The 20,029-nt window shown below is 39.9% G+C and overlaps 2 protein-coding genes across 5 annotated transcripts in view; one reads left to right on the top strand and one right to left on the bottom strand.

Annotated features, from left to right (window-relative positions):
• The window catches only part of LOC131443139 (protein EFR3 homolog B), a 30,589-nt gene extending 22,230 nt beyond the window's left edge, over nt 1-8,359 (top strand). For all 4 annotated transcript variants that reach the window (XM_058612519.1, XM_058612518.1, XM_058612517.1 and 1 more), the window contains 16 exons: nt 694-772; nt 1,090-1,225; nt 1,357-1,518; nt 1,737-1,848; nt 1,944-1,995; nt 2,600-2,772; nt 2,880-2,955; nt 3,193-3,354; nt 3,607-3,738; nt 3,828-3,895; nt 4,059-4,186; nt 4,497-4,588; nt 4,718-4,766; nt 4,945-5,051; nt 5,160-5,209; nt 5,833-8,359. In XM_058612519.1, the coding sequence (XP_058468502.1) occupies nt 694-772; nt 1,090-1,225; nt 1,357-1,518; nt 1,737-1,848; nt 1,944-1,995; nt 2,600-2,772; nt 2,880-2,955; nt 3,193-3,354; nt 3,607-3,738; nt 3,828-3,895; nt 4,059-4,186; nt 4,497-4,588; nt 4,718-4,766; nt 4,945-5,051; nt 5,160-5,209; nt 5,833-5,938 (1,684 nt within the window). In that variant the 3' untranslated portion in view covers nt 5,939-8,359. The remainder of the gene's footprint in view (nt 1-693; nt 773-1,089; nt 1,226-1,356; nt 1,519-1,736; nt 1,849-1,943; nt 1,996-2,599; nt 2,773-2,879; nt 2,956-3,192; nt 3,355-3,606; nt 3,739-3,827; nt 3,896-4,058; nt 4,187-4,496; nt 4,589-4,717; nt 4,767-4,944; nt 5,052-5,159; nt 5,210-5,832) is intronic.
• Nucleotides 8,360-9,195: 836 nt separating this feature from the next.
• Nucleotides 9,196-14,315, bottom strand: LOC131443800 (pro-opiomelanocortin-like). The gene is made up of 3 exons (XM_058613774.1): nt 14,026-14,315; nt 10,919-11,045; nt 9,196-9,923 (listed from the first exon to the last, which is right to left on the bottom strand). Exons 2-3 carry the CDS (start codon nt 11,036-11,038, stop codon nt 9,348-9,350), a joined length of 696 nt encoding a protein of 231 aa, XP_058469757.1. The 5' UTR covers nt 11,039-11,045; nt 14,026-14,315; the 3' UTR covers nt 9,196-9,347.
• Nucleotides 14,316-20,029: the final 5,714 nt, after the last annotated feature.

Here is a 20,029-nt window from a genome sequence, read left to right as displayed (position 1 = left end):
CAACATAAGTCAAAAAGTAAAGGACAGATGTAGATGAAATTTTCTGGGAATGTTGGTTATGGTACAAGAAAAAATTATATAAATTATTATTATTAGAGTGTTTGCAAGATTAAATTTCAATCTGATTGCCTGCCAAAAATATACAGGGTTTTTATTGCGGGTTGATCTGGTAAACAATGAATAAAATTCACAAAATCTTAAATTTTAGATACCATATAAGTCTATTTATTTACTTCATAATTTGTCCAAATGCCACTGTAGCCCCTGCAGTGTAGTAACATAATTTCTTATTTTATGAACACATGATCCATCCATATTCAGTTTACTGCCAATCTAACCTTCAATTCTTCTCACTTGTCAAGAGACCAGCGCTCATCCATCAATCACTGTCCCTCTATAAGTTTATTTCATGCTTGAGTAGTTTTTCTCCTTCTCCGTCTCTACATAGCAAAGGACTTTGCAGTTCAGACAAGTGTTGACTCATCCCAGCCTACCTTTGATTTTCAACTATGAAAGGAAGATAATGTACACATTATTACATTTTCAAACTTCTCCAACTCCATGTAAATCACATGTACATTATATTTAAGAAAATAATTAAATGTATATATAAAATGTAAGTACCTTGCTGCTCTCTATCACTCCTGCTGTGCTGTATGATGACATCAAATGTTCCATCATGTGTTTCCCCAGGCACTTGGATAACCACTCTCTATGGGAGGGGAAGACTTTTGCAGTGCGTTGCTTCAAAATCATCATGTACTCCATCCAGGTGAGTGAGAAAGACCTTTTTTTCTAAACCAAATTCAGTCTGGAACATTTTGTGTGATTTACACAGTGCCATATTTCTGTCTTTGTAAGTGGTTGTTGCATACTTTAGGGAGGGGCAGTCAAAAAAACATAACAATTGGAGCATATTATAGATGCTGATTTACAACAGGACATCAAAGCTTTTGCTCACAGCTGTGGTTCATTTTGGACATGAATGAAAACTGTAAGCTTTTATTTTGCCACCTGGTTCTATGACTTGCAGCGATTTGTGCCATGTTTGTTTCTTCTTCACTCATTCCTCCTCCGCGTTGCTTACAGTCTCAGCACTCCCACCTGGTCATCCAGCAGCTTCTCGGTCACCTGGATGCTAACAGCAAGAGCTCGGCCACAGTGCGAGCTGGCATAGTGGAAGTTTTGCTGGAGGCAGCTGCCATCGCAGCCAGTGGCTCTGTTGGTGAGCTATATTTACACACACTAAATCATAGTTTGTTGTGTTGTAAGTGGCTCAGGCATTATAAATAAGATGGTACATTTTTATTTTTGAGGTGAACCAGTCGTTTGAGAGTACCTTGTGTTTGTGTGCAGGCCCCACAGTCTTAGAGGTGTTCAACACTCTGCTGCGGCAGCTCCGTCTCAGTGTTGACTACGAGTTGACCGGCTCTTACGACGGCAGCACGAACATCGGCACCAAGATCATCAAAGCTCACGAGGAGAGGCAGCTGCAGGAGGCTGTCATCAGGACCATTGGTGAGTATGTGGGTCATGTGACTCTGTGTTTTTTTTATCTACACGTCTACATATATATCTCTCTGAAAGGAAGTCAGCGAGCAATGGAGTTCTTTGTGATGATTCCACATACCTTGTCTGTGTTTATGTTCACACCAGTATGTTTACATGTGATTTACAATTTTCTTTTCTCCAAATCCTCTTCTTATCCATCTCATGTTTTTTTTTCTCTCTTTCAGGTTCATTTGCAAACACTCTGCCAACATACCAGCGGTCAGAGGTCATGCTCTTCATTATGGGCAAGATCCCTGTCCCTGGTGTTCACCTAGCGCTGCCATCCACTGGCTCAGGGTAAATGTTCCTTACATGTCAAACAATGCACAAACTGCTTTGTAAAACAAATCAGTTTGAAGATTTCTTATTTGTATTTGCTCTGTCATCCCCAGGCCTGAGGGCACCCGGATGATTCAGGTCATGTTACTTAAATCCTTGGTCCAGGTACGTCTCATTCATTTAGAAATAACTGTAAAGCTTTCAGATAGATAGGGATGGTAACTCATAATATGTTAATACAAACATGAAATCCAGAGACAAGAGAAGATGTAAAAATGGCAAGAACAGAGACACAAATCAGAGATGACGCCGAGGAAGAGTGGCGCCACACAGATAATAGAATAGTGTTTTGTTTATCATAGTGATATCAGTGAAGACGAGAAGTGGTTTTAAGGCAAACCTAAAAGCTCTTATCTGTCTCATCAGAATATAATTTTATTTGTCTGTGCGTCTCGGCTTTACTATTGTGGTCTGAAATGGCTGTTTATTATCTTAATTATATTGTTTCAGCTTCCATTTCTCTGCATGGCTTCACATTTGTCTTTTCATTGAAGGTCCAGTGTTAGCATTGGGATGGTTTATTAGCAGAAATGGAACATGCTACCCAGAAGTATGTTTGCATAACTGCCATAAAGTAAAAGTCGTTTGGTTTTTATAGCCTTAGAATGTGTGTTTTATTTATAGGTAATGGTTGTGCTTTAAGGATTTTGCCATTCCGTCCGGTCATGTTTCTACGGTCCATAGACTTAACTGCTCATCATTCTGTCAGGTTACAGCAGGATTCCAGACCACCAACATGCTGACAGCACTGCCAAGCTCCTTCCTGGAGCCACTGCTGTCCCTCTCTCTCACCGAGGATTCAGAGGTTCGACTGCTGGTGCTACAAATCCTTCTCAGTCTCATCGACCGGCATGACAACAGGCCAAAGTTCCTCAACATTAGGTATGAGATTTGTTATGGTTTTGTTATGTGCAGCTCTATAAGCTTGAACAAGTATCAAAGGATTTTGTTTTCAATTTGTGTTTCTGTTGTGCTCTCTCTCTGTGCAGCAGCATCTCGGACATCTCGGCACTCAAGCTCAAAGTTGACAAGTGTTCCAGACAAGACAACTTATTCATGAAAAAGGTATCTCCTTCATCTTCAGATGCAATTTGTGTAAATAAATATGAGAACTATTTCAGGAATGGTGTTCTTGAATTTCATGTCAGGTTGTCTTTTTTTTTTTTTTCTAATTACAAATACGTAGTCACCGTGTTGCAGATGCAAATGACTTATTTCTCACAAAGCATAATTTCTTAACGCAACTACTTAGTTGTGTTTATCAAATGTTTTCGTTTTTCCTTCTGCGTTCTCCGCTCACAGCATGGTCAGCAGCTGTACCGACACATTTACCTGGGCTGCAAGGAGCAGAACAGTGGTCGGCAGCACTACGAGTTCCTTTTTGCTCTTTTGGGCCTTCTGAGTGTGGAGCTTGCTAATGAAGAGGTGGTGGTGGACCTCATTCGTCTCACATTGGCATTGCAGGTACTGATGCACACAAACTTTAAGATAATATTGTACTGTGTCTCACTCATAAATTTGTTTTGACAAAATAAATGGGATATGCTATTATTAATCTGGTTTACAGCAGTGGTTCCAAACACTGATCACAAATAATCACAAAGACATAGACAGACACAGTCCATGACTCATAAAACCTGGTGTTACTGATGTTACAGTGGTTTCCTGAGGTTCAGTGTTTCAATGCTCAGTCGTGCCTCTTTGTGTGCTCTGCAGGACCTGGCACTTTCAACCGACGAGGCTCTGCCCGTTTATAACCGCTGCGCTATTCACGCCCTCGCCGCTGCCTACCTCAACCTCATCTGCCAGCTCACCACCGTTCCAGCCTTCTGCCAGCACATACACGAGGTCTGGGCCTGGGATTAATTGTGGTTTGTGTGTGACTGAATACCAAGAATATGTGTTAATCAAACCACCTCCTCTCGTCTGCTCCACAGGTAATTGAAGTCAGACAGAAAGAAAGCCCCTACCTTTTGCCTGAGGATGTCTTCATTGACAACCCCAAGTATGTACCTCCTTTTATCCAATCTACAGCACTTTTATGTCATATTTAATTAGATTTTAAAGATATTTATTTGATTTAATATTTAAATTATCAATACATGGAGTGAGTTGCGTTTCTCTTCTATATTATAAGAAAGAACTAACCACCCACTCCTCCTCTCTAGGCTGCCTCCCTCCCTGGAGAAGGTAGAAGGGGATGTTTTGTTCCTTCAGTCGAAGATTACTGAGGTGCTTGGAGGCAGTGGTTACAACACAGAGAGACTGGCTACACCTTACGTCCCACAGTACACAGGTAAAGGAACTTATTTAGTATTAGCTGTAGCACAATAAAGGATAGGTTTTTGAGTTATATGTTTTATAATGATGAAAGTATTCAAATCCACTTCAAATATTCTATGAAAGACTGTTAATCAGAGTTGACCCTGTTCCAGCTCTACAGTGTATCAGGTTCACCCAAGGTTGAGGACAATCTCTTTTTTTATTTAGATTTCTCACCCCATTTTATCTCTCTTCTTCTTTTTTTTTAAAAATTATTATTATGTTTAATCTTTTTTGTGAAGAGGTTTCATTTGAACACAAGTCAATGTGAGCTCTCTTTGCAGATGAGGACCGTCTGTCTAAGAGAAAGAGCATCGGTGAAACAATCTCACTCCAAGTGGAGGTGGAGTCCAGAAACAGTCCAGAGAAGGAAGAGGTAAAGACACCAACACATTTGTATACATTTAAAGCTATATATCTTTGCTGTATAAAGATGGAAGCACTAGTTTTTTACCTTTGACTCATTATTGCATCATATTAACATTTTTCTTTCTCTGATCTGCAGAGGACACCGGCAGAGGAGATCACATTTGAGACCTTAAAAAATGCCATAGGTAAATCTTTATACTCTGGTGTTAAAGCGTTTCTAAAATTGCACACAATTCAACACACTTATGTGCCTGTTTCACTAATGGTTCTTGTTCATTTGAACAGATGTCATTTAAACTAAAGAATAGTAGTGACTTACTAACAAATGAGTGAAATTAAAATGTTGTTTCTGTCTGTCTCTAGTGGACAGTGTGGGTATGGAGGAGCAGGAGAGGGAGCGGAGAAGACAAGTGGTGGAGAAGTTTCAGAAAGCCCCCTTTGAGGAAATAGCGGCCCATTGTGGTGCCAGGGTACGCCAGATAAACATTTTCTACTTGCATTCAAATTGTTTTTTTAAACAGTTTTCCTTGTGTCATGTTCTTGCTACTGCATAATATGATATATTCTGTCCCTTGTAGGCCACTCAGTTGCAGAGTAAACTAAATCAGATCTTTGAAATTACAATCAGGTAAGAGACTGTGCTTTTAAGATGTTTGAATAAAATCATATTTGGTTACATGTATTTTGTAAAGACACTCAGTATGTTTACATGCTCAGTTTAATCGAGCTAAGGCCTTAGTCTGACTAAGACGGGCAATTGAGTATACATGCGGAGGAGAAAATCAAATTATTGGTAGTGTACATCAGATTCCACCCCCTCTATAAGCTAGTGCATATTGAATCAGTTTCCTTTTACGTAAAAGAAACTGTACATGTTAATCGTGATACAAATTAGACCGATCATGGCTCTTGTGGTTGCTGTTTTCCAAAGAAAAATGCTGCTGCTGTATGATTCTCAGCAACAGTCCTGCAGTTTATATGTCGTCTCCTTATAATTCCGGGTCAAAGACCGTGGAGGAAATTTTAGTCCGACTCCAGTCCAACTGGAGTAACCCGACTATGAATCGCATTATCCAGGTATGTTAGTCCGACTAAAACTAGCTTGATTTTAGTCCGACTAACTTGTTAATGTGACATTAAGAAAACTGAATGATTGTCTTTAACACGCATGTAAACGCACTGACTGATGGCAGTGACACCAAATTAGTGACGATGCTGTTGATGACGAGGATGTTTCCTCTCCACATTCAGACCCCCACCCAGTCCATCTGGAACCATCACGTCGGGTTACGGCCAAACCCAGAGTCGATCTGTGCCCATCTATGAGATGAAATTTCCCGACCTGTGTGTGTATTAAAACCAGAAAGTCACCCACGATGGTTTGTGTTGCACACGAAAGAGAGACGCTGATCACTCCTCACTGTAAAGGCATCTTTGACACAGAATCTTTTAAGGGATGTTAGGGAATTACTACAGTTTTTTGTTTTTTTTCTTTGATTATCCTATCCATCTGAAATGACAATTATTTTGCTCTGTGACAGCAGCCAACACAAGCAGGCCTATGTTTGTGAAAGCAGCAGTAAAAACAAAGTTTATTTTAATTAAATGTTTTCCCTTCAGTTCTCCTTAAACGCCTGTAAAAGCTCCACTGGCTGGAGTTTTGTGTCAGACTTTGAGGAAAATTGTTGTGACAGACTGAAACCTTTTATGGAGGCGGCGTCAGAATGAATGAAATGAGTTGCATGCTCTGAAACTGGACATATTTTAAAAAGCACTGCTAACTATTTTGTCCCTTACAGGGTGCCATACTTCCGTAAATTAACAAAAATAGATTGACCAATCATTCTTACTTTCTCACGACATTTTATATTTAATCAATTGTCACGTTTTCTTTCGGTCCAGAAGAAAGTATTTGAACGAGACACACTTTAATTTAATCGTGTTGTTGTATATGTTACTACTTCCAATGTTACTTGTTTAACTTCAGTGTTAATGCTTTTATTGTTTTTTTGTTTTGCCTTTTTTTAGTGTTAGCCAAAAGTGCTTTTTCTTTAACAATGGGCATATATATATATATCCTGCATCTATTTTTACACATTTTTTTTTTAATAATTTTTTTTGTTTTTAGCTGTGGTTTAAAGGAAAGATAACTGCTGCCTGTGTGCTATCCTCCAAAGTGAGTGTGCCTTATAGGTGACTCAAGTTCCAAGACACGCAAAAACACACAAATACACTGCGCCACAGACGATCTGAAGAGTTTACCAGATTAAACACTAGAAAAATGACTAAGGATTCTTTATTTTTTTTCCTTCTCATAGAAATGTGTATATACAGAGAAATATATAAATCTTTAAGCTGATGTACAGAGTAGGGACGTTCTTGTTTGTGTATGTACTATAATTGTATATTAATTGTAATTTTAGACTGCCACAACACTGATGAGTGTCATATATGGAGGGAGAAAGCTACTTAGTTTGTATTCAGATACTTTTTCTAAAAATCTCACACAAATAATCAACACGTGAAATTATAATATAAATTGCCAAGGGTCTCTGTAAACCCTCAGTAGAAATCTTGTGAAGCCGGTAACAGTTACACTAGTAAGGTATTAACGAGCCCATCTCATACAATCTTTCAAGGAAAACGGATTTAAAAGTTATTTTCAATGTCATTGCTTTCCAGAATTTTGGAGACTTGTTTTGCTGCCATTACACACCCCCCAAGTCCTGATGGAATTAGTTTGCATTAGTTTTTAGCTTCTCCGCCATGTTGCTGCCGCCAAGCTGTGGATCTGTTTTCCTTCAGCGAAATAAAAAGTGCGTCTGAAAGCCATTTTGTGTGTCCCCAAGCACACACTCGCAGGTATTAAAAACAATGTATAATGGCAATAATGTGGCACTAGCCTGACTGATAAAGCCCGACTATAGGTAGCAGATCCTTGTGTGTGATTCGTGTGTTGTACTTTTTGATGGTTCAGTTTTGTGAAATTGTAAGGGACCGTGTCTCCCTCCTGCTCCCGTGCTTCTGTGAAAAGTGACTGCATCAGATTTGGCACGTGTTCCAGCCATCTTGTTGAACATGGATGATGGTGTATTTCCATATTGTCAATTTGGTGTAGTCCAATTGGCTTCTTCTTCTGTTTTTATGTTGTTGTTTTTTTTACACTTTAGTGTCCACTGTATGTATCTTTATGTCCACACATGCCTGTGTATCAAGTCGTCTGTTCACGTTTACCCTGTCATCAGTGGACATGTGTTTGTGTGAGTGAGTGTTACATGTATATGTGTGCGTGTGTCCTAATCCTCATGATCTCAGACCAAACTCAGACACAGTTTACACTTTTTGTCCAGTTGCTCTTTCCTCAGCATTGACGAAGAACAAGCCTAAACCTTCCAGTGACACCTAATGTAAAATGTAAAACGAATTCTCAGCATCTTGCAGCTCCACAGTGAAGACCCGTAAATGTGTCGGTCCGCTCATTGTCATCATCGCTGTGTGTGTGTGTGTAAGTGTGTGTGTGTGTAACCGAGAGTAATCCATCCTTAATTTTGACATGACATGTCTGGTTTAATAGATCTGTTTACAGTGTAGTGCTATAGGTCAAATCTATTCCTTCTGTGAACTTTGCACTTTAAAAACTGGATTACCTGGGGACAAAGGCAGCTTTTACATGGAGAAAATGCCTTATGAGTGTCATACCTGACTCTGCATGCTAGTGATGTTGCTGTGTTGTACAATAAAATTGTCCGTAACCATAAATGATTTGACCCCTTCCTTACTGAGGTGTGTGATCTTTAATCACTTTCTCTCGTGTTCTGTGTGTGTTGTAGACGGTGATCTACAGCAAAGCGAATTAGCTTAAAAAGAGTGTGAATTAATATTCATTATATAAACTGAGTTTTTTTTCTGCAAGCTGAGTGAGTATGGACACTGTCACACAGAAGCCCTTACCCTCTTATCTAACAATACTCCCATTTATACTGTTCTTCTTTAATGACATCATCTAATATCTAACATTTGATATTTTATTATTTTGTTTACCTCGTCTACACATATCGGCCCCTTTTTTCTTGCTCATCATATGAAACCAGTTGAACAATTGGAAGTGTTTGCCACAAACGGAATAATCTTTAATATAATATAGTTACTTAATATTTATTTGGATATATCTTATAAAGAGTAGCAGGCCCACTGGTAGGTCAGGGGAGGAAGCGTTTCAATTGCTGTACAGACTGTGAAGACCTCTGAGGCAAATATGTGCCATGAGTGAGATTTAAGTGGATCTGCCACGCAGTGATGGAACAATACATCATAATACCCCTTATTGGGATTAAAAGCACTTGCGATAAATTAATCCTGGTGATTTTCTATTGTGTTAATCGCGAATGAAGAAAAAAAAAAATCTATATTTCACATGTGACTTTCAGTGCTTGTTATCTGGCATCTTTACTCATGCCTTATTATTCATTCATTCATTCATTCATCCTCTGTGATCTTATTAAATAATGTTTCACTGACCTCTGTGACAGAAGGCTGCACCTGTTTACGAATCTAAAATCCGTATCTATGGAAAGCTTTCAAGTCAACACCAAGCAGGTTTTTTTTTTTTTTTTTTCTTTATTTGAGGTTTTAATGGGACAAACCTTTGGCCCAGACAAGACATTCAAAAAACATGCAAGAAGAGACGGCAACAATAGTAAAATAAATTAAAACATTAACATGCAAAGACTTCTACAGCTACCCCACTGCCTTCCTTCTCCACCCATTCATTCCGGTATTCTCTGCTGCACATCCTTCAACATAATGTTCCTGACGAGTGAGGCCAGCTGCCCCTTAGGTTTCGCCGCTAACTGCTTCATAAAGCTGTCGCTGCGTTTAGAGGCGGGCGGGTTCCCCCATCTGAAGTGACTCATGCGGTAGCTCCCGTCTTTCCTGTCCTGCGGGCTCAGCAGGACTTGCGACTTGGAGTTGACCTTTGACCTCTGGCTTTGCTGTCCCCCTTTTGCCGCATCCACGTAGCTGCGCACCTGCCTGCGAATCTGCGGGAGAAAACTGTCCTCGCCGGAGCCCCCTCCCTCCAGGGAGGAAGCGAAGATTTTGACAGGCCGGCGTTTGCGGCCTGACGGTTTCCCCCAGCGGAAATGCTCCATTGAATAGGAGCGTCGGTCGTCGCCACGGGCTTGAAGGCCGGAGTCTGTTATCTTGTCTTCGGAGGAGGCCAGGGTGGCCAGAATTATGCCGACTAAGTAGTCGTCGTCAACATCTTCAGACGTCTTCACGGCCAGTGCATTTTGCTCTTGTAGTTCAGCACGGACTTTGGGCATGCACAGGTGAATGCAGTCCTGCGGGGGAAGAAATCAACAGTAACATTTTTAATCTCACTGTTTTGATCACCTGCATCACCTAAAGAGATGATTTAACAACAAGCTGCTGACTGAACTTCATCATCATTTAGTCCAAGACATGAAAGAACTCATATTTATACCGATGACAAATCGGAATCAGAACTGTCAGAGATGACACCGTCAAATCACCTGCAGCAAGAGTTGATTTAACAGCAAGCAGGTGACTGTATTTTTATCACTTTGACGCCGATTTTTCAAACAATTATCACATTTTACTGATGACACTCACGTGTACTTGCACCAAACTCCAAATCTTTTATAAACCAGTTTTTTTTACTGATATTTTTTCTGTAGATTGATTAATAGTGGAACATGGAGTTTGCATGTTCTCCCCGTGTGTGCCTGGGTTTTCTCCGGGTTCTCCGGTTTCCTCCCACAGTCCAGACACATGCAGTATGGTGATTAGATAAGTTGGACGCGCTAAATTGACTGCAGGTGTGTGTGGGAGTGGATGGTTGTATGTGATGGACCGGTTAATGCAACGAAACACATCTGCTTTCAAATCAAAGGCATAGTTTGCCCAATTATCATGACAAATGTATTCCATTTTTTCCCTTAAAGGACTCCTTAAATGTTTACCCTACATACATATATATATGTATGTATGTATATATGTTTATATACATATATATGTATGTATATGTGTATATATATATGTTTATATGTATATATACCTTTCAAAGCACACTGCTCTACTAAAAACAGTGGGATACAAGCAGTAGGAAAAAAAAAGGAAAAACAATAAAAACCCAGAAGGGAAACAAAGCAAATGAGTGTTTCTCGGAGTATATTCTTTGTTTCTCTCTCTCTCTCTCTCTCTCTCTCTCTCTCGCCTTTTCTTTCCCCTCTGCTTTTCCTCAAAGAGCGATGCCAGCTACAGGAAAAGAAATAAACAGAGAGCAACACACAGAGGTCAGGGTAAAGACACTTACCAGGAGCCTTCTTTCGGTGCTCAGGTTGTTGCAGATGGAGCTGTTCCAGCACACTGACCCACACCCAGGCAAGCACACGTACACCGTCACCACCATCAGCATCCACCGTAGACACACCATCTTCAGCCTGCAGTGCAAGAACAGAATAACTGAGCTGTAATAACTGTAATACAAATACAGTTTCATGTGACTCCACCAACACCTTCTTATTTGGGATAAATGAGACACACCAAGTGTCAGTAACAAATGTGTGAGCCCAAATTCAAATTGTAAACATTCCCATAAACCTTCAGCCCCAAAATCACAAGAATCAACACAGATGGTTTCGGTTTTTCCACATAAAAAAAATAAATAAAAATGTGATGCCGTCTCTCTCTCTCTCTCTCTCTCTCTCTGCAGAGAGACTTGATGGTTTGCAGCGTTCAAGTTTATTTGTATAGCACTCTCGATACGCAGGCCAACTCAAAGTGCTGCACAAGGGCATAGAAATGCACGGGGGAAATCACAGAATCAAAGCATTCAGATAAAAACAGACATTAAGATCACACGCGAGATAAAAGATGACGCAGGAGAGGAGAGATTCAGAAAAGCTCAGAGTAATAGTTTGAATATGTTGGGGCTGCATAGAGTGTACAATATCATAGAGTCATTGATATTATCTGAAAAAAAATCAGATTTATTTATTTATAGACCGCAAAACCAATAATTTCCCGATGCAGCTGCTTCACATGAAAATACTGGAGCTTGGAAAACACATGATGACTTAGAGTATGACGCAGCCACGGGAAAATGAGCTGTGTTTGTCACTGTGGTTTTTCTCTGCCTGCTGTAATTCATGAAATCCTTGTTGATCTTTGGCATGTTTGGCATTTTATTTATCATCACATGATCGTGATAATGAAACGAGACAAATGAAGAAAAAAAACGAAAAGAAAAAAGAGTTGTCTTTAACTTCGCTGCACCAATCTGTGTTTTTAAATCCCGGTTAAAGCCCCTGCTTTTCTCTATATTGCGTATATGACTGACCTCTTTTAAATCTCCTGCACTCTACATTTGCTTAATAATTTATATATGCTTAAATTATGGTTTTATCTTAATTTAAGGTGTATATTTCACTCCGCACTCTAAATGTGCTTTACAAATAAAGCTGGCGGACATACCATAGTCAGGCAAGGCCCTTGCCTTGTCCCCTGCATTTGTGGCGAAACTGAACCTATGGTATGTCCGTCATAGGAACACACGAATGTCTGCGGCGCCATTGGGAAATAAACATTTACAGCTTGACCTTCTCATTCAAACATTGGGCCCGCGTACACGTCGTTCAGCACAAGGTTTTTTGCAGACACCTGCTCTTTGCCTCCATAAAGAACAGACTTACGGTAATAATAACCAAAGCTTTAGAGGAACTAATTTAGCACAACAAGACCCTGTTCTGCTGCAGTCGTCGTATAATTATTGTCACAGCTCAATATCAGTACTAATACGTAATAAAAAACAACAGCAAGAAGTTGTTCATTATTGTTATTTCAAATGCCGGTTGGGGATTTCTCTAAAAATATTGTTCTATTAAAAGGAATACTTCAGGTTTTTGGGCACTGATTTGAGCCACTTAAGAAAAGACTCACCTAATAAAAGCTTCACCAGCTTAAGTCTACAATATCTTAAGAATATGATAGTTTTTGCCCTTTACCATTTCACATCTTTCTCCAGCTGGAAACTGAAGTTTCCAAACTGCTCCCTCCCTGCACGGAACTCCATCAAATCCACTAGCGACTTTAGTGTTTCAAATCTTTTGTTCAGATTTACCCGAGTGACACAAACTTAGCAAACGAGGCAGCGGTATAGACCAGCGGTGTCCCTGTTGTTGATGCCATGTAATCAGGGAGAGCAAGAGTCTGTTGCTAAGGCAAAGTCAGTGATGATAATGTTTCAACACGTCAGTAATTCAAAGAAAAAAAATCCCCAAACTGTCAGTCCCTGTCTCCAAACAGTCCCTATTCTATGTTAACGGTTAATAATGGTTTTAAATCAGCCCTTAATTGAATGCCGTGACCTAGTAAAGCTGCTGGAGGGGAGGGCGGGGATGAAAGGCGTTTATTCTGGGTCATTCAGGGACACAAAACCATCCGTCCACCTCCACCTTTTGTTAAAGAAGTGGTCTGTAGGTTTGAAAGGTCAATGAAGGGGGACGGCAGTAATTGGCTTTGTTGGGCGAAGTGTTGAGCAAACATTACCTTGCATTCCACCTCAAGGGCGATTTACAGTGCACATACATCCTGACCATCGCAAAACACAAGAGGGAGGATGCGTCTGTGTGGGTCCCACACACTGCGTGGAAAAAAGCTTCCAGGGATTTTCAGGCAGACACGGAACCTTCTCGTTGTTCAAAAAAGAAAAATGAATTGTCCTTCACAACATGAAGACATGGCATTTTGCTTTTTAAGTTCATTTAATAATGTCGCAGTTATTCCACTGGTTTTACCTTTTCGTCTCTTTACCACTCTCTACATTATCATGATTTCTTTTACATGTGTGAATAAAACTGAATAAAATGGAAGGAATTAAACTTTAAAGTCTGATGACTTTTAGATTTGATCACATGATGTCATTGATTGAGTATGTCAACATTGTTAATCTCCTATAAAAACAAATAACAGCTTAGGTCAAACCTTTGCTCCCTGCTGCTTATAAATGTCTGCATTTTCTTCTTTTCTCCCTTTAGCCTCCATTATTCTACAGAGTGACTCCTTGGTGGGCCGTTGTCTTTGTAACTCTTGACTACACTCTTCCCACAGCATGACTCACTCAGCTGCACTCTGCTCTCCACAGACACAATCTGTTAGGAGAAAGACTGAGGGCTGCAGTTAAATCCAACACAAACCTCATTACGCACATTTATTTTCAGGTTGTTTTGCATTGTTTTTGGGGTTTTCTTTTAACTTGTACGTCATGTTAATGGACACAAATTCCCCCCCAAAAAATGACACAATCATGTTGTGAGACAAAAAGGCAATTAACCAGCAAGTGTATGTGCACAGAAAAAAACACAAGATGCACTAAAAACAACGAAAAATGCACAAACAATAACATGAAAGCAACATTTTTACCTTTTCCAAACTGCAATCGTGTCCTCCCTTCTTGCTTCTCTCCCTTCGTCTATTCACAGATCTTCTTCTTCCAGAGTCTCGACTTCTTCTTCTTCTTCTTCTTGGTGATCCCTCTCCTCCTCCTTCTTCCCTCTCACTGCTGCTCTGTGGTGAAATGTTCAGTAGGAGATGGTCCGCTGCCGCATTGCTTGGAGAAGAAAAGCTCTTTATATAGCCTTGTGAAAGATGAAGCTAAGCTTCCCCAGACCTCAGGGTGTGATTGAGGTTAGGGGTCTCCTGTTCCTCCCTGTGTAGGTGTGTGTGTGTGTGCGTGTGTGCGTGTGTGTGTGTGTTTGTGAATGGCCAGTGTAAAGGCCACCCACACACTGCTTTAACACTGCGCTCAATGGAGCGGCTCACGTCACCAGACAACAGGTAAACGCATTAATGAAGTAGTTGTTGACTTGATGCTCTCCTCTTCCTGCTGGTTTTGGGTGTGGAATTAAAAAAAGTTAAACTCTCTTTTTTGAGTGTGTGTGTGTGTCTACTATACACTGTCTCCTCATGTGTTTACGCACTAATAAAAGCAATTGCTGTTCCATCAGTCGACTCTTGTCAATCCCTGCTTTAAATCCCTCAAAGGCCACTCACTAATCACTGACATCTTAACACTCGCAGCAACAAAAAAGGCTGAAGAGCCACAGCCAAGCATGTAAAATCAATTTGACTGATTGGATCGTTTTGTTCCGGCGCTTTTCGTCTACAAGGTGGGCCCGGAAGAAAATAGCCCTCTGTGGAAACCTCATTTGGAGGATCTGACTCACTGGCTGAACGTCATGATTACATGACAAGTGAGTTTTGTGAAGGTAAAGGTTCAGGCTATTGAAAAGGAGAATAACAGTCCTTTTACCTATTCATTGCCCACAACATACACACATATTCAGCCGCGGCTGTATAGAGAGGTTTTCAAGGAGAAGAAGGATGGACCGTGAAGAATAGATGGTTTTTAGGTGATGTGGAGGACAGGAGACGACGGCGTGTGCTCCCTGTGGATAACACCAATCAGTCGCTTTCATTTGTTCATATTGCTGTGTTTTTTTTCTCCCCTTCAGTTTTTAAGAATTTTCAGTACAGATGGATCAATGATACAGAAAGTATACATGACCACGATTCGTGCTGTCAAACACGCGTTGTATGATGATGCATGTGTGACCACAAGTGCCTTCATAACAAGACCTATTTCTGCAAACAAAATATACAAAATAGTGTTGTAGATCTTGCATGTTTTACAAACTTCCATATTTATTACAATTTTATATATCTGTATTCTTGTATTTGCTCTTGCTTGCTTTGTGTGCAGTCTCTTTCGAGTTTATTGTTCATTTGCTGTTACTTTTTTTTGACATTGTCTTGTTTTCTCTCCCTGAGTATCCTATTCTTTGCTTTGCCTGTCAAAGCACTTTGTATAAGAAAATCAAAGTGTTCTATAAGATTATTAAGGTGGTAAGTCCCGACACAGGACACAAAGTCAACAAAAACACAATGTTCTGATAAATAAATTGATAACTATGCAACACATCATGGCACACACTGTTGTTTATCAGCACTACTTGGTATTTACACACACACAAATGTGTTGAATACTGTGACACACACACACAACACAAGTGAATATGCTCCAGTTCCTCAGGCAACACACAAATCAAATTCTAACCAATCCTTGAGATGTTGCTGCTCCCCCCCAGCCCTGGAGTTTGACGGTGGCTCATGTGAGCGGCGCTCGGCACAAAGACCGCTCACAGACACAGATGAGAACACATGCACGTGACCCCTGACCCAGCTTCTCAGGTGACGGCAGATGCCAAGGACGATTGGAGGAAGCCCATTTGAGCTATCACCGCAATTGTTGTTATGGCTTGGCGACCCAGCCGCTTGGCAGCCACGGCCACACAAGTCCCATAAACATGTCCTTCACAGAATCACGAGGGCAGCAACGATGATGAAAGCATTTTACTTGGGGGGGGGAAGTATTTACAACCCTTATGAAAGAGAAGATGTGAATGTATGGTATTGAAAGTATTATGTCGGCAAAGAAGTGGCTGTAAAACTGTTAATATTGCGACATTGCGCGACATTTTCGACAGGCAAGACACTCAAAACAGAATGCCCCACATAGTAACTATGGTAACAGCAATTTAAAAACAGATAATAAAAACAGAGATTTTATTTATGCAAAATCTTAATTTGTAAATTAAAAACACTGGGTTTTTTAATTCCCCCTGGAGAGAAGTGGAGTGCATCATTTCAATTTTAAGAGTTACTTCTTTGAGGCTAAAATATGTTGGTAGTTATTTAGTGGACATTTACTCCCCAAACCTGGCTGTCAAGATGACGACAGCAGTGTTTTTATTTTTACTTTTCAAACCAAACGATTAGTTTAGGTTAACTGTCGATTCCAGCAACAGAATCTCTTTGAATCAGTTCATATTTTTTCAAAATAAAGGTTCTGAACTCGATATGATAAATAATTTAAGGCCACCAATTGCTGTGCAGTATACTATGGACAATAATAAAAACAATTTCATTTGATGTTTTTATGACAATATGTTGGCAACGTGTGTTTAAAAAGGGATTAGGATTAGGAATTAGAATAAATCATTTTTGCACACACACCAGTGGAGCTGGGGGGCAATGGGTGCCTTGCTCAGGTGCACCCAGCCCTTGCCCTGTCCTTGAATTTTGACCAGTGACCCTCTGGTTACAAGCCCAACTCCTTTCCTCTTGGCCATGCGCTGCCTAGCTAAAATAATGTAAATCTATATTAAAGCAAGCATCCCAGTTTTTGACTTAACATGTTAAACCTTTGTTTTATTTGACATTTGTAATTATATTATATAATATATAAAGTGTAATAACATTTCAGGGTGTGCATTTCACCCTGTGTCAGCTGGGATTGGCTCCAGTGACCCGTGACCCTCGTGTGATGGATGGATAATGACATAACAAAAATACCACATTTAAAATAATAGCTTTACAGGGGCCCTGATTAACCTAATGTGGATTGATCACCAGTGAAATTCACAGGAATGCATAGGACAGTATGTACTTTTCCTTAAGTGCACACCATGATAATGTTATTATCATCATATTACGCTGTCTGTAAATTAAAAACACTGAGGGAGAACTGTGTGTGATCTTCTCCTCCTCGTCAACCTTCCACAACGACGGTTTACTTTGTTGAGATGGACAAGTCGCTCTGTAAATGGTAAAAACATTCCAAAGTTGTCTTTTTCCCTTGAGGTAATCATGCCTTTCAAATGTCTGACTCCATTAAGGTCATCGAGGTCATTAGGGATTATGAATCCCATAAGATCAGCAGTGAGTCCTCCCTCGCTCATCCATCCTGCCGCATAGACAGCGCCGACGTGCTTTTAAACTAAGAGGAAAGCCAACGAGAAGTCTGGGGAAGAGATTAACGAGATACAGATAGATCAGGTGGACAAGTTTTAATTTATTTTAGATTCTCAATTTAAGTTTCACTGACGTGTGAACGAGCTGTGCAAAAACTGTCAGATGCATTTATTGTAGAACCGTTTGGGGCCAAGTTAACTGAACAACACTTGCACCCATTAGGCCATTATACAAACAGACACTGAGGGTAATGGATGAGAAACCTATGAGATTCATGGTGCCACTGCCCATTACTCAAAAAATGTAATATTTGGACAGTTTTCTAGGCTTTCTAAAATGTATTTTCAGGTGTGAGGACAACCGTTGCTCCAGAAATCCTCTACTCTGGAATATATTATTACCACCTGATATCAAAACATTGACAGAACTCAAGCTTTTTAACACACAAGCAAAAACAGTGAGTGAAAGTGAAACAAGCCTGTGAACATTGACTTTTGCATTGTATACAATAATAGTTTCCTTCACTAATCTGTTTCGTGGTTTTGCCTGTTTTTCCTTTCTTAATTCTTATTTTTTTTAACGTTTTTGTACTGTTTTTAACTTTGCTCTTGAACTTTTGTAAAGTAAAGTAAAGGCCTAACCTGGGACAAACCCGTATGCACGTCAACTGGTTTGTATTTACTGTGTGAAATTATGTTTAATGCATTTGTCCCCACTCAATAAACGGGACTAAATAGAATAAATAAATACATGCAAATGCTTGATAGCACATTTAAATTGACCTTGCACCTGTGAACATGTACACAATCTTTTTTGTGCACTTGATAATATGAAGAAAAATGTAGACTTTGCCTTTAACAAAGATGGTTAATGCTCACAGACAGTAAGTAGCTCAGACGCACACACACATAAGAAGTATTGCTCTTACTATACACTGAATAAAATCAATAAAACCCTTTTAAATACAGCTGACGAGGGATACACTAATAATCTATTTGTTTAAAAAACGAAAAACTGCATTTGGGTTTAATCTGAACCAGTGTCTGTAACAGGGCTGAAGGATTCTGTGGAAAATATCTATTTCTTTGACAAACATTGTCATTGTAAGTTTGGTTTGAAGACAAACTTTGAAGAACGAACACTTCATATTATTTTTACCGAAAAATGGTACCAAACATGGGTGAAGAATCACAAACCGAACAATCACACTGCACTGCTTGCATAATTTAAGCCCTTAAAATACTGTAATAAACCAACCAATGTAACCGCTCACAATAACTGTGTTTACCGATGCTTTTCCGGACAAAAAAAGGATTTTAAAAAAAAGTTTTTAGAAACAAACTGTGGAAATAAAGCTCCAGTTTCCTGGCCATAAGCTGGAACTCTTGGATCCCAAACAGCGTGTGAAGACTTTCACCTGAAGGCAGCATGTGGTCGTAAAATGACCATTACTGTGTCGCTTTGTCAATGTTCATATGGGGAAATAACAGCCATATCCTCCATTAGCGGGTCAAATTATCCACCATTTTTCTTTGTTTTGTTCCATTACAGTGTCGGAGATATTTGATGCCACTTTTTCACAGTGCAGTCATCAGCCAGCCAGCCAGGCGTCCTCTGTTTGTATTGTCCTCTGTTTGTCATGTCCTCTGTTTGTCATGTCCTCTGTTTGTTTACAAATGCGTCTTCCTTCAGTTAAAGTGTGTGACACTTCTTATTACCACCCAAAGCTATAACCCATATTATTTAAGCTGTTAGTCGGATATAAAATGTTACTCAAAGAAGAACACACTGCACCTGTGACCGTTCAGAAAACCAGGAATATTATCAGTCCGTTTATTGCAGTCTTGACTTATGCAGCTGTATGTCATGAATAGGCTGACATCCCTGATTCATTTTCGTGCCGTAGGAGTCGTAGAGAATAGATTCAATCAACGAAAGCGAGGGGACGAGTGTATGTGCTACAGAAGGTCAAATATGTCACCTTGTTTTTTTTGTTGAAAAGGTCCATTTCCTGCAGCTGTTCTAAAGCACCAGACGATGGGTTTGATCACCTTGAAAACGTTTTGAAAAGGGAGAATGTCTCCGCTGTGCATGAAAGAAAACCCCAAAACAAATCAAAGTAGATACATGACAGTAGTGCATTGTCTTAAGTGGTGGGAAAACACCACTTCCTGTTATATTTTAGGTCATCTAACCCTCAGACTCTGTGCTGAAATTTCACTGGAGTTTAGAAACTGAAAAGGTCTTTACTGCAGCGTTTTTTACACTCCCACGCCGACATTCTAAATGATCCTAAATCCTGAAATACACAATAAAAACGCAGACACATGAACAACACTCGACTGCTCTGTAATGACTGATAATGCATATAAATTATTAATGAATAAATGAGAAACTAAATTTCTGTCGTACAGTATATACACTCCATACTTCTTGAGACAAATCCACAATTTGCACAGAATTATTTCTAAACTGCCTCAGCTCCAGGCTAAAACAGGAAGTCATAATATATAATTAATTTTGATTTAATTGACCCCATGTCACTCCATTGACCTTCTGTTGTGTCCACACTGACCTGGACAACCCAGGTCACCCTTATTCTGGGATTTCCCTC

This window comes from Solea solea, chromosome 17, assembly GCF_958295425.1.
Source record: "Solea solea chromosome 17, fSolSol10.1, whole genome shotgun sequence".
In the NCBI taxonomy this organism is placed as follows: domain Eukaryota; kingdom Metazoa; phylum Chordata; class Actinopteri; order Pleuronectiformes; family Soleidae; genus Solea; species Solea solea.
This window is presented reverse-complemented; position numbering and strand designations above follow the sequence as displayed.